General features: G+C 34.4%; 1 protein-coding gene across 1 annotated transcript; it reads right to left on the reverse strand.

The window, feature by feature from the left end:
* Window positions 1-1,175: 1,175 nt before the first annotated feature.
* Window positions 1,176-10,932, reverse strand: LOC125870615 (dnaJ protein ERDJ2). The gene is made up of 11 exons (XM_049551082.1): window positions 10,760-10,932; window positions 9,456-9,675; window positions 9,270-9,365; window positions 8,344-8,464; window positions 8,139-8,245; window positions 6,926-7,143; window positions 6,479-6,656; window positions 6,233-6,352; window positions 4,319-4,405; window positions 3,608-3,718; window positions 1,176-2,320 (listed from the first exon to the last, which is right to left on the reverse strand). The coding sequence occupies exons 2-11, from the start codon at window positions 9,639-9,641 to the stop codon at window positions 1,484-1,486; spliced, it is 2,061 nt and encodes a 686-aa protein (XP_049407039.1). The 5' UTR covers window positions 9,642-9,675; window positions 10,760-10,932; the 3' UTR covers window positions 1,176-1,483.
* Window positions 10,933-13,917: the final 2,985 nt, after the last annotated feature.

A 13,917-nucleotide genomic window follows, 5' to 3' on the forward strand; every position in this document is an offset into this window, starting at 1 on the left:
TTTGCTTTTAATTTTTTTTGCGGGTTTTGGCGCCTTTGAAACACGAATTCATAATTATAAAAGTTTTTTTTTTTTGCGTGTGTATTAGATGAATATTTTGAGGAATTGTTGCTGAACCTTTTTTTATTTTAAATTCAAAGGGTCCATCACAAACTACCGAGGCTTCTCTTTGACTAGCGTAACTTTTTTCGCCATTTTGGGTCCTAAAATGAGAATTCCAGTATATCAGAGTTTGCGATGTGTATTAGCTCATGGATATTTTAAGACAATAATTTATTTTTTTTGGATTTTGGGGTCCTAAAATGAGAATTTCAGTATATTAAAGCTTTCGATGTGTATTAACTCATGAATATTTTGAGAAATTATTAGCGAACTCCATTTATCATGAAATCCAAACGACCTAGTTGTCACTATGACTTGGCGTTGCTTTTATTTTATTTTTGCATTTCAGTGTGCTGAACTATTATACTAACATTCTTAGAGTCGGTTTAAATTGGCTTAAAAAAATAACTTCTAAATCAAATAAATAAATAAATAATCCAACTTAAATGACTTTTTAAGTCAAAAAATTAAAAAGTAGAGAGAATCCTACTTTTGATTTCTTAACTTTTTTTAAATCATTTCAAAGTTATTTTTAACATTTCCAAACACTCTCAAAAGCTAAAAATGACTTAGAAGGAAATTTAACCAACTTTTAAGCCGATAAAAGGAACCTTCTGATATTTTCTTTTTTTTAGCAGATATACCCAGCCAGTTTATTAAAGCAGTACATTGAACACCAACGCAATATCGCTAGTGAGATAACGAGACCAAAGTACGAAAAATGTGTGTGAAAAACCCACTTATTTTAGTTTACATTCAAATCAAAGTAAATCCTTGACAGCCTTTGTTCTTGACACATACTATATAAACATATAGATAGCTTAAGCATGCGATAATAAGCAAAAAAAAAAAACGAATTGATTGACTAGTAAGCGCAAACCTGTAAATTGACTATTGATGCATTTAAACTGAACTGCAACTAGAAGCCATAGATGTCATTTGTGGATTGAAGTTTTAACCACAGAAAGTGAGGTAGAAGATTGCCTTCAATTGACAATTCTTTTTGGGAGGGGATAAAGAATTTGAGGTACAAACAAGGCAAAAATGAATGTCATAACGACAAGAACCATCTATAGTCGGACCAAAAAGGACTAATTTAAGCTCTATGAAGAGTACAATGCTATTATTCATGTCAAATTACAGTATTAACTGTTCTAAGTATATCAACGGTAGAAAGACGGTCCAAAGTATGTAAAAGGAAAGAAAAAAAAAACTATTAAATACTCTTTTCTTACCTGCCTCTCTCCACGACCCCAGCTCCCCAAACATTTGGAGTGAGAGGATGTTTTCTCACTGGTTTCGTCTTCTCTTCTCCCCTGGGAATTGGAACATCATGTGAACGGGGAAATTGGGAGAACAAACAACTAGCCAAGAAAGGAAGTTAGTCGGCTTCGGAACCAGATTCATCAGAGCCTGAACTGTTGCCCTTGTTATGGGCAGAGCCGTTGGCAACACCTCCTTTACTCTTTGTTTCCTTTGTATCTTCTTCATCTTCGCTGTATTCACTTTCATAATCATCGAAATCTTCTTCTTCTTCTTCCTCGTCCTCCTCAATTCCATCCTCCATGGCAGGAGTCTCATCTGCTGCGAAACCACCTCTCGTTCCAGCTCTGCTACGTTTCATAACCTTTAACTTTATATTCGACTTTGCATCACAACCAATCCAAGAGTCACATAAGCAGAAAGAGCTCAAGTTGTAGTTCCCTTCAGCTGGAGCTTGGAACTTTCCCATTACCAGTCTTGAACCATTTTTCACTTTCTCAATTGCTTCTTTAACGGCAACATTTATTTCCCTCGCACTTGCACCAGACCCTTCCTTTGACTCCTGAATCGTTTTCGATACAGCAATTATCGATGTAGCTTCATCCATGAAACTAACCTTCTGGGAGAGCCACACATCATTTGAAAAGGAGTCCGCAAGCATCAGCCAGAAATTCTCCTCTTTGTCAAAAGGAAAATACGGACAATGTGGAAGGGCGCGTATCAAGCCACTACCACGGTTAAGAGTGACCCAAGCATGCATGGTAACGATGTCACCTTCTTGAATTCCCTCCTCACCTTCAGTCTCACATGTGATATCAATTGTCACTGAAGGCATCATTTCAAGAACCATCTCCACATCGTGGGATTCACCATTGGAGAACCCAGCAACTTGAGTCAGCAGATCAGCACGTTCATCCGGTGTCATGTCACGGAAGTCTTGAAATGTACGAACTTTCTGTCCATAGAAGAAAGTATTAGGGATATTCAAAACAAAAGGTTTCACTTGGCAAGCCTGCGTTAATACTTTCTAATCAATACAAGCATGCTGCCACATGAAAGGGGGGAAAAAGCAGGCTGCACACCATTTACATCACAGGTAAAGAAAGAAGTTGCTCCAGTATGAATAGAAACATGAAAAATTAACACTCCAGGATAAATTAACCTGAAAACCACATGACCAATGTACATATTGATTTCTTTAATTAGGGCAGTCCACGATATTCTTATGACTACAAGAGAAACACCACTAACGGAAAATATTCCAAGGTAATCCCAAAAGACCTTATAAAATTATGATTTTCATCTTCCATAAATGTGAATCAAGTTCACACCAGTTTCACAGACATTTCACAAGGAAATAAAGAAAGAAGAAACTGATTAGAGATGCCATTAAGACTTCACAGTGAAAGCATCCATTGCATAGACTAGCCACTGACACACTCAAAGCACATGTCAAACTTTAACTATTGAAAGGATAATAAATTTGTAACATGCTAAAAGTGTAACCGTAAACTCAAAATTAACGAAACACCACTTGATCACAAAAAAGAAGCAGAGCATCTTTCGTGATATCGAGGAGTCATGAAAGTAACCACCGTATAACTAAGTGTATATATCAAAACATTCAACCATTATTAAGTAGAAATTAAATTTTCCTGATAAATATTATTGGAGTGTAAAAATTATCGCAGACAAAATATTTGGATAAACCCAAGTACTATCTTAAGAACACTGTGTATAGAGAAAAGTTCAGATAAGCAGCTACAACTAACAATCCTCTGTAATGGAAAATCAAGTTAATAACATCCCGAACACTCAAAGTCTGCTGTTTTATTCTTTTTTTAATCTCATTTTGAATCGTCTCTACTCAAGACCTCTTTTTGAGCCGGGATTACAAGGATAGTACAACCCTGGTGACATCAACGGGAAAATTTCCTTTATTCTTTTTTTGTGAGTCTCTGTGTGTGTGGTGGTGGTGGTTGGGGGGGGGTTCGAGTTCAATTTCTACAGACAATTTCCTTCCTCTAACTATTGAATTAAACCAAAATTCAAAACCATAAGATGGCAAAAACTTCCCGAACACCACCAAGGAACCAATCAGAGATACAAAAGCAAGCTTCTGACTGATGACGCATTGGAAGCACCAATACAGATAATTAACAACAATCTCCATTCCAACATTCAGCAAGTGGCAGATGTGATTAGAAAGTTTGAGGAAGAGATGAAAAGCAATAATTGCAACCTTTCTCGCTATCTTTTTAACAACAGCCTCGCTAAAGTGTGGCAGCTGCAAAAATGGTGCATACCCTTCACTGGATGCACCTGCTGCCTTCCTTGCGCTGAGAGGTACTGCCTGAATCAATAACAGTAAAGTGCGTTAGAAATGAGAGTAGGAAAGAAAACCAATGCCAGCAATGTAAGTAAATGAATTTGAGTAGTTCATTGGACTTCCTAGGTCCTCAACTTTTTAAAAAGGGATGGAAACAGCCTCCGACTCCCAAACTAATAGCTGTTAGAAGTCCAAATTTTGTGCATAAAATCCTCATCGAAACAACTGAGAAATAAAATGAATGCTGACAAGAAATTTATCTTATTATCTTAATGCATGAACCTCAACAATATTTAACGCTAAACAAGAATAAGCAATGATGCCCATATGAATATGTATCCATAATTATGTCTTCAGATAATATGATTGAATACTTTAAGCAGATACAAACATACAGCCAGAAGAGGATGATCGCAGTCAAAATCACGGTTAAGGTACACAAGATGATATCCCACAAGTTATCACGAAATTAAGTTACTTTTCTTGCATTCTTCTGGAATAGGGAAAAAGAGAAGAAAATGATAACAAATATGCTGATAAGACGGATAAGCACAGTTGCACATAATAGATGTAGAAACTAGTGATAATCTTTCAGAAGAGTACTGGCTCTCTAGAAAAACTAACCTGAACAATACTCTGAGACAGTTCCACCACTCCTATTGCAGGTCTTAGCCATCCATGCCCCACTGGAGGACGTGGAATAATAGCCATCTGCATGCAACAACACGAACTCCCTCAATTACCATAGCAACTCATATTATGTTAAGCAACAAAAAAAAAAGCATGACATATGGACTTGATACAGATCAAGAGAACAGAGCACAAGAAGAATGAAAAGCTGAACAGTCTTATCCCTAGGTTATATAACGCCATTGCCGCTCCCCTCTCCCATGCACAGCTCAAAGAAAAACATAATAAATTGAAAGTCTCTGAACAATCCAACACCAAGCCACTGTTTAAACCATTTAAGGGTCATTGCTTGCGTGTACTTAATGACCTAGACATTATGTATTGACATATCTTCACAATTTTAGAATGTGCCTTCTTTTTTTGACATAGTAGTGCATTATTCTCATTCCCCTTCCTCCGTCTTCTTTCTCCTATTGCTTACTATATCTGTTATTTTATTTGTAGTTAATTATGCTCCAGACATTTGTTGATTTATTATGGTTACTTCATAGTTCATACAGTAACTAGAGTAATACTGAAATGAATCAAGTTGACCCTAAAACCCAGTGCAGATGTTACCAAATTTGAAAGGGCTTCAAGAATATGTCCAATAATCCCCGAACTACAAGTCCACTATTATGATGTTGAGGAAGTGAATTTCTTTTACAAGTGATGCTGAAGAAGTCAATTAATTCACATGATTGACGTTAAATCCAATTTAATTCAGGACTAGACTTAGATATTAGAAGTAGCATCGGGTTTCGTATTATACTAGTGGTGGCAAATGAGCGAGTTGAAAATTGGTTGAGAAAAAACAGGTCATAATCCAACATGCCCATACTTAGGCGGGTAAAAAATGGGGTCTTATTTTGGTTCAAACAGATGAGTTTGATCCATTTTATATATAGGGGTTATGGAAACTTCTATAACATTTTATATATTATCAAACATGAAACTAAGCATTACTCTTGTTAATAGAGATACTTTGATAACACCATTGAATCAGTGGATTTATAAAGAGGAAGGTTAGTTACAAACTTCTTAATTTGATGCGGGGAAAAACTCTTGGATTAATTCATATATTTGATCTTCAATAATATATACTTCTATGTGATATATAGTTAACTCTAACACATAGGAAGCTTATTTAAGAATATAAATACCTTGGTACACAATCTCGTAGCTATCTTTTTAAGTTTTTTCCTTTCTAGTCAGACCAAGTTCTTCTGTTTAAACTATCTCACAATATATTTCTATAGAACACCATTGATGTTGTATAGCGATATATTCTAGTTATTTCCGTACAATTATATATGTTTTCAAATTAACTTCTCATTTTTCGCAATCCTACAGCTGAAACAAAAATGCATTAAAACCCAATCCGCAGAAGAAATGACAGCAATCTGGTTACCAACTTGTTCCTGCTGCTCCTACAAGTCAAGAAAGTAATGCCAGATGCCCCAAGAAAAAAAAAAACTCACTGGGTTTAGTTCGAACTGGAATAGAAACCTTTTCCCTGTGATAGAGACGCATTATATATATAAATATATATGTGTCTTTGCTAACTAGTTAATACCACAAACCTCTTCTTTGGGTAAGATCAGTTGGCTATACCATGAACATTTAGATCTTTAGCCATTTTAAAGATAATAACGTAATGGTATTCCCCTTTAACCCTTTTTCTAAAACAGCTCGTCATCCTATATATATTTCCCACCTTGTTAGTGAAAATTTTCCTTTTCTAATGAGTCAGTTACCACCTATACCATGCAAGCAGTAAATGAAAAGCAGCTCTACCAGTAACCTTATCAAAAAGAAAACAAGCACTAACAGTAGTAATAGGACTACAAACAGAAAGAATGGCGATACCTTCATCAATTCTTCCAGAAGCCGAGGTGCAAGTTCAAGCACACGTCTGAAATCACGCTGTAAAGTTGGAGACAAGGCTGCCGTCTCACGTGTCAATTGGGTTTGAAGCAACAATTCAGTCTGCAAGCAGAAAAGTACTTCTAGCTATATTCTCTTTTTCACAAAAAAAGAAAAAAAAATAAAAAAAAAGAGGACAGTTTTGACGAGGCTTTTTGACCTTGGAAAAAGAAGAGAGACCACTCATACCTTTACTAAAGCAGGATGCTGCTTCCAAAACTTAGCCTGTTCTTGCCGAATATTCTTAAGATCCAGATTTAGCTCACTTCTAACCAAGACAAACAATCTCTGCAGAGGTTCTTCGTCAGACCGACGAACAGGAATATCCATGAATTCAGAAGCCTTAATGAAAACATCCATGACCTTGCTGCATCATTGAAGCAACATTACAAGAGACAGAATGGAGTAAATAAAGGCAACATCATCCAAGAAAGCGACGACTACCGCATAGTGGACGGGGGGAGAGAATTATTTGATTCAAGACGATAAACTAGAAACCAAAACATCGCTATGCAGCTATTACATTTCAACAACATTTCAGCCAGCAAATGTGATTTTCAATCTTATGAAGCAATCTACAAACTTAAATGTGTATATCCTGAGTAGAAAGCAAAATAGACTATTTCTCTCACATACCTTGGAGCTAAAGAAGGTTTCATTAAGTGGTAATATGCGGCTAATGTTGAGTGCATGACATAGTTTCCAGTATACTTTGACGACCTAGACAAGTATATAACAGAAACTGTCAAGGGCAGAATTATACAGACTCCAACAATTCCAAGCAACAGTATTCCTTCAGATGCTCCATCGATGTTTAGAAGGAACTGCGGGAGGGCAATGCCCATTTGAAGCCCCTGCAGGGAACACAAAAAGAGAATTTTTTTTAATTAAAAATGAGTACATTCCTCCCAAATGAAAAGATCATATCTTGGACAAAAAGCACTGTGGCATTTCCATGTCCTCCTATCCCCCACATCCACATGACGATGATCACGTGAGGACCCACATAGAGCCTTGTGGGTGCTCGAGCACCCATTGAACCCGACATGAAATATATATACGTATATAAAAAATACTATGAAACCTAGATAATTAATTAGTAAGCACTCAGAAATAACTGTTGGATGTGCCTCTTTGGTTAGCAGCCAGGTGCTGAAGAAGCACCACAGGTCGTGTGATCGATTCTCCAGAAGTGATCTTTTTTCTATTGCAATTTTCTTCCCCTAATTCTAGATTTCTAGTTCCTTTGTGCTGACTTATCAAAGAAAGAGAAAAATCGGCATTCAAAAGACTTCAAAATACCTTCTTAAGACTTGAACAGTTTCTAAAACAATATTTGCAACTTAGAAGTTCATAATTAGCAAGAATAGTCTTATTTATTTTAATTTCAAAATATGGAAAAATCTTTGAGTACAATCGTAATTTGTGCCAAAAATTCCACCACCGTGGTTTGTAGCCACATACTCTTAACTTTTTGAACTACATGTTCCACCCTCTCTCCAAGGAATTGCAAATTTTCTCATCCAAACGGCATAATAAATGACTATTATACATTTCTAAAGTTGTTTAATTCACTATGTAAGGCGTAAGATATTCGCCAGAGTAAGCGATGTTATTATTACTCATTTTAATTTCACACTACGAAAAGTTATAGAGTACAATTTGTGACTTGATGTATTCTTTTGTGATGGTAATATTAAACATAACTTTCTCTTTTTTTCACGATTGCGTTCAAATAGTTCTTGCACTTATACTAAGTAAATGGTAATGATTTTATGTTTAAAAAAGTGAAGCACCCACGACCTTCAGATCTTGGATCCACCACTGACGATGATAGATGTGGAATTACCTGCCGTCCATCGGGATGGCCATATTTTTCAAAATTTTCCCTAGATATTGGATCCGTTAGAGCCTGATAAGCCTTTGAGATGAATTCAACAAAGTATGAGTGTGCCTCTGCAATAGAAGAGATAAATAGTCATGGCCAAGTGGCTGCAAATATAGCTCATCACAGTAATACCTAGATGTGAACACATGATAGCTCTGTGTTCAACCTGGATCTGGATTTTTATCGGGATGATACTGAATGGAAAGTCTCCGATACGCCTTCTTTATTTCAGAGTCAGAAGCTCCATATTCCAGTCCAAGGATACTGAATGGCTCGAATATTTGGACCTACAGAATAAAATGTTTAAACTATGTAGAAATGGAAATCCAAGAGGCCAGTGTGTAGGTTGATAAAGATGGTGTTTATAATAATGCTTTCTTAAGACCAATGGAACTTGAACTTTTATATATATGACCATGAGAATTTGACATCAGTAAAAGAATACCTCAATGCTTGTGTAAGTAAAACATTTATGATGTGTGAATTCGAAGACTTAACAAATATGACCTACGGAGACGAGCACTAAGAAATTTAAGAACACAAGTGTTGTACTGTTGAAGACAGCACTAGATTTAAGAACATGCAAACAATCATTTATAAAATAAAACCAAATTGAATCCTATCCAAAGGTAGATTTTTTTTTTTTGATGACAAAGGAAACCCGCAGCCGCTACCCTTTTGGGTGCGCACAGGGTAAAACCCCCGCTCCTATGCAATAGCTCGCAAACCACATAGGAGAGGTAACCCGCACTAGGCAAGCCCGGTGCAACGAGCTCGACCCAGAAGGCAAACCCCTTGCTTTTGCTGGCAAGGGGTTTCGAACTTGAGACCTCCAACATGGAAGTCCCAAGCTCAAACCACTGGGCCACCCCGAAGGGTTATCCAAAGGTAGATTAAAAGCACAAGAACACCTAAACTCTGATAAATTTGCACATATAAACGAAAAAAATTATCGCATTTTCTGCAACTATTTACCAATAGTATCATTTTTCAATTTAAGGAGTTCTTGGAAAGAGGTTGCCACACGCTTGCATTACGAACAAAAATATGGCAATCAAGTTTAAGAAGAAGAACCAGACAAACAGCAATTACCTCAGTGCTGATCTGCTTGATGTAATAAACTAGAACAGCCATGACGACCCACAGAAGTACGAGGGTCAGATTACTGTATGTTGAGAAGTTTGAAATCTGAAAATCAGAAGTAAAATTAAATAAATCCGATTACAGAGTTTTAACTTTAATATTAAAACCCAGAAACTAGGTTATACAGAAACTTGCCCGCCTGAATATGGATTTGTGATACTTCCCGGACCGAACGCAGACCGAACACTGGCAGTTGATTTTGGCAGCCTTTTTCTTGAAAGCACCAAATAAATTGACTATAGTGTAAGGAACTAATGGCAAAGCCATTAAAGTCAAGACAAAGATGGGAAAAAGTGCGCTGTTCTCTTCAGAAGCCCCCATATTGAATTTTTCTTAGAATCTAGCAGAGACACTCCTGAAATGATGATTCTTATTAGAGTACAATACATCCAAAAAGGGCTCAAACCAGCCTTAATACATAATTTCAAAAAATTATATACTTCGAACCAAACTTTCTCAAACTCTGCCTTATATCATGACAAGTTCAGCTAAGCTGAACTAAGCTTGATATACTACTGAAATGCTTGTTTCCATTGAGCATAACTCATCAAATATAAGTTCAGGACAGCCTCCAATTCAAGGACAACACAGTGGTTCAAAACTGCAGAACCAAACATTAACTACAAAAATGTACATATTGGTTCAACTTCAAGTATTTTCATCATGAGAAATTCAGCTAAGCAGAACTACGCTGAGTGCAATTCTGATCCATCATAAACAAGCTAGCAAGATGATAACAAATTGCAGAAGTTCCCTATCTACTTCCATTAAATCGTTTGTTCTAAGCTACCAAGGATGTGACCAAGTGGTCAATGAGCTGGGTTGAGAACTATGAGGTCTCAAGTTCAAATCACAACAGACAAAAAACACCACATGACTTCTTTTCGCCTGTCTTAGCTTTGGTTAGACAAAGTTAACTGATACTTATTGTTGGTAAGAGATGGTAGATACACCATGGAATTAACCTAGGTGCCCACAAGCTGGCCAGACACCACCGTTACCAAAGAATTAAATAAACTGTCTATTCGAACTTTATGGACACTTATTACCATTCACAGAATGAGCTAAGAAAAAAGTACTCCAACAACTCCTGATTATGATGATCCCGATTCATGGAAAAATGCTCACATATCCTCCAATTCAACGGCAAAAACTATTATTCAAATTTAACCTAAAGTCCTAACTTGAACAGAAATTTCTAAATTCACGCCTACTTACGTTTCGAACTTTATCAATCCTACTACACCATGTTAAGAACGAAAAACAGCTCGATATCAGTTCACACAGATATTCGATATTGTAATATACATTACGAAAAAAATATCAGCTATTTGTTTGACCTAGCAAACTGCATCAAGATAGAAATGAAAGGCAACTCCTATTTGTTTGCCCTACCAAAACTGCATCATATATAAACGGAAACGAAGGAATTGACTCACCGTGAATGCAGATCGCCGACGTTGTAAGTCGACTGAAGTTCGCCGGAGATAATCCCACGGTCGCCGGAGTAGCGTAAAATCGTGAAGCAGCTACCGGGCCGATTTAGGCGGCTTAAAATTGAGCAAATTTAGATCGGCTCCAGTTTGCTTTCAACTGAAGTACTCCGTATATCAAATTTGTGTTATTTGCTATTATAACCTCAGAGTTACCTTTATTATCCAATTTATCTCAAATTATTCCTTATATATATGTTTTGACTCCAAAGCTATAACTTTGAATTAACTATTACTCACTTAATTAGTCACGATTCACGTGTTATGTTAAACTTATATGCTATTACTTTTTTTAAGTAATAACATCGACTTCTTATGACCACTTATAATTCGAGTAGAAAAAATAGATATTTTCACATTAAGTATATATTTTTTAGTTTTCTTATATAGAAAAAAATATACAAAACAGGCATAAGATTGAAAATAAATTACTAAATTAATTGGCCCTATAAAAGGTCCAATTGTGAATTCTTCTTCTTCTTTTTTGCATCAAAAGTAAGAAACACATATTTTAATTAATTTAAAATTAAATATATAGAGTCATATATTACAGGAATTAAAATTAAATAATTAAAGGACCAAAGATGTTAGTATCTCCAAAGTTGTTACATGTAATGCAATTTTTTTGGAACATTAAAGTTTGTTAACTTTGACCAGTAGAATAAAAGCCTCATTCAATTGGTATACTGACTTCATCAGACCAATTACATCCTGCCACATCATCTATTTGAGGTGGCCTATTTAATTTTTGTTATAGACAAAACTTAAAATTAGTAAAGCTATTGGTAATTAATGCTAAATTCTTTAAAAAAAAATACTCCATGTAATAGTACTTGTCCCCAATTACTTGTTTAATTTTCCTTTTTTACTTGTTCAGACAAATTAATAAAGGACACTTGTTTTACCTATTATACCTTCAATTAATTAATTTTGAAAAAGATAAAACTTCTTGAGAATCTTAAATTTTTAATTCATCTACTCCATAATTTATAGGGGTAAAATGGTAAACTTACAATGTCAATAATTGCTTTCTTAATAGGTGTGCCGACTCAAAAGTGGACAAGTAATTAGGAACAGAGAGAGTGATATTTAGAAAATTTGTGGGACCATTTTCGGGACAATTATTTAGTAAATAATTAGCTTTTTATTTCAGTGGTTATTTATGAACTATTTAGATTACGGTCTAAAAAAAACTTATATAATTTGAAATTTTATGAGAAAACTATATGGGAATGGTTCAGGACTATTTTATCCTTGATTATTTCGATTTGAAATTTTTGAGAATAAAAAAATATAAAAAGGATATCACCTTTAGAATTGATTTTTATAATGTGCAAATTCATATCTAATCAATCAAAAACATCAAATAGATAAATTAAAAATGTTTGTTGGGATTCAACCTATATGATCAAATTATTCCATTTATTACCCTTATAAAAAATCCTCACATTTAACTCAAATGATATGGAAGTAATTTGCACATTATAACACGATCGATGCATAAGAACTATCACATAAAGGACCATGTATTTTGTTTTCATGATTTAGATATCTTATACTAAAATATTGATAACTTTGTATAAATATAATGTATTTGTGTATATTAAAGTATAAATTTTAGGAATCATATAGTTTTAATATGAAATTATAATCTATTCCTATTTAGTTTGTAATTACATTAATCCTTGAAAAAGTAAAACAAATCGGATACATAATATGTAGCTCGGATACATTAAAAACTAACTCGGATACATTATAAAATAAACTTGAATCATAATATGTAGCTCGAATACATTAAAAACTAGCTCGGATACATAATAAATAATTTAGAATTAGGAGAGAAATAAAGAATTTTAGAGGTTTTTAGAAATAGAAAGGGAATATTATAAATAAGAGAAATATAAGACGTGTATTTCAGTAATTTTTCCTATTAAATAAGGTACAAAAGGAGAATAAATTAATGGACCAACTCAAAAACATTTTTCAATAAATTAATGGACCAACTCAACTAGCACGTTTTAAAAATAGGCCCAACTCAATAACATATTTCAAGTTTCATACAATTTTAATTAGTCTAAAAGTTTCTGACTTAAACCCTAAATATGAATTTGTCTTTGGTGTAGGGAATGTTTTACCTATGAAGTGTTTTTTTTACATGAATATGAATAAGTCGAATCCGAAAAAAGTATCAAATATCGCATAAAAGAACAACCAAATATGCATGTCAACTTGATCAATAAACATGAACACCATAGTAGGGAATGTAAGTGTAAGACATTAAAATTTTGTGAGACTCTACAAGACGCGTTCAAATCTAGTTGGGACTTTACAAAATGTAATCAATTACAATTCTTGGAGGCTACTCTATTCTAACCCTTAGTTTATGCTTATATTATAAAAGGGTATTATATATTATGTTGAGGATATTCACAAAGAGATAAAAAATGTGCATATAATCTTAGTTGAATTATGATGATCAAGTCCAAATCATACGAATTATGGTGATCAAGTTCAAATCATACTAGCTCGAGAAATATGTCACTAACGACCCTCGAATCACGAAGAAATCTTAAAAGAGAAGAATCAAGAGAGGGAACAAACAAATTTACACTCATATTTCTCTATCAATAATATTCTTGATGAATAAAATTGTTCTTCTTATTTGTTATGTAGTTACAATATATTTTCATACTTGAGAAAAGTTATTGCAAACCACAACATTTGATGAAACTCAAAAAGTTTAGTGTATGTAATTAAGTATATAAATAGTTAAAAAAGTTCTTTCTTTTTTTCTTCAATTACTCATTGAGGCCTGGGTTGTGTTGTATTATTTGAGCAAAATATATATGAACATTTAGATCTCTAAGGAGCACTTTTAGTAATGAGAAAAAAAAATGAAACAAAGGGTGTGTTTGGTATGAAGGAAAATGTTTTCCTGGAAAACAAGTTGATTTTTGACTTAGGGTGTGTTTGGTATGAAGGAAAATGTTTTCCATGGAAAATGTTTTCCTAGAAAATGTTTTCTTGGAAAACAAGTTGATTTTTGACTTATTTTCTCATGTTTGGTTGGTGAGTAGAAAATATTTTCCAAAAAAGATTTTTAG

Source organism: Solanum stenotomum, chromosome 7 (genome assembly GCF_019186545.1).
Source record: "Solanum stenotomum isolate F172 chromosome 7, ASM1918654v1, whole genome shotgun sequence".
Classification (NCBI taxonomy): domain Eukaryota; kingdom Viridiplantae; phylum Streptophyta; class Magnoliopsida; order Solanales; family Solanaceae; genus Solanum; species Solanum stenotomum.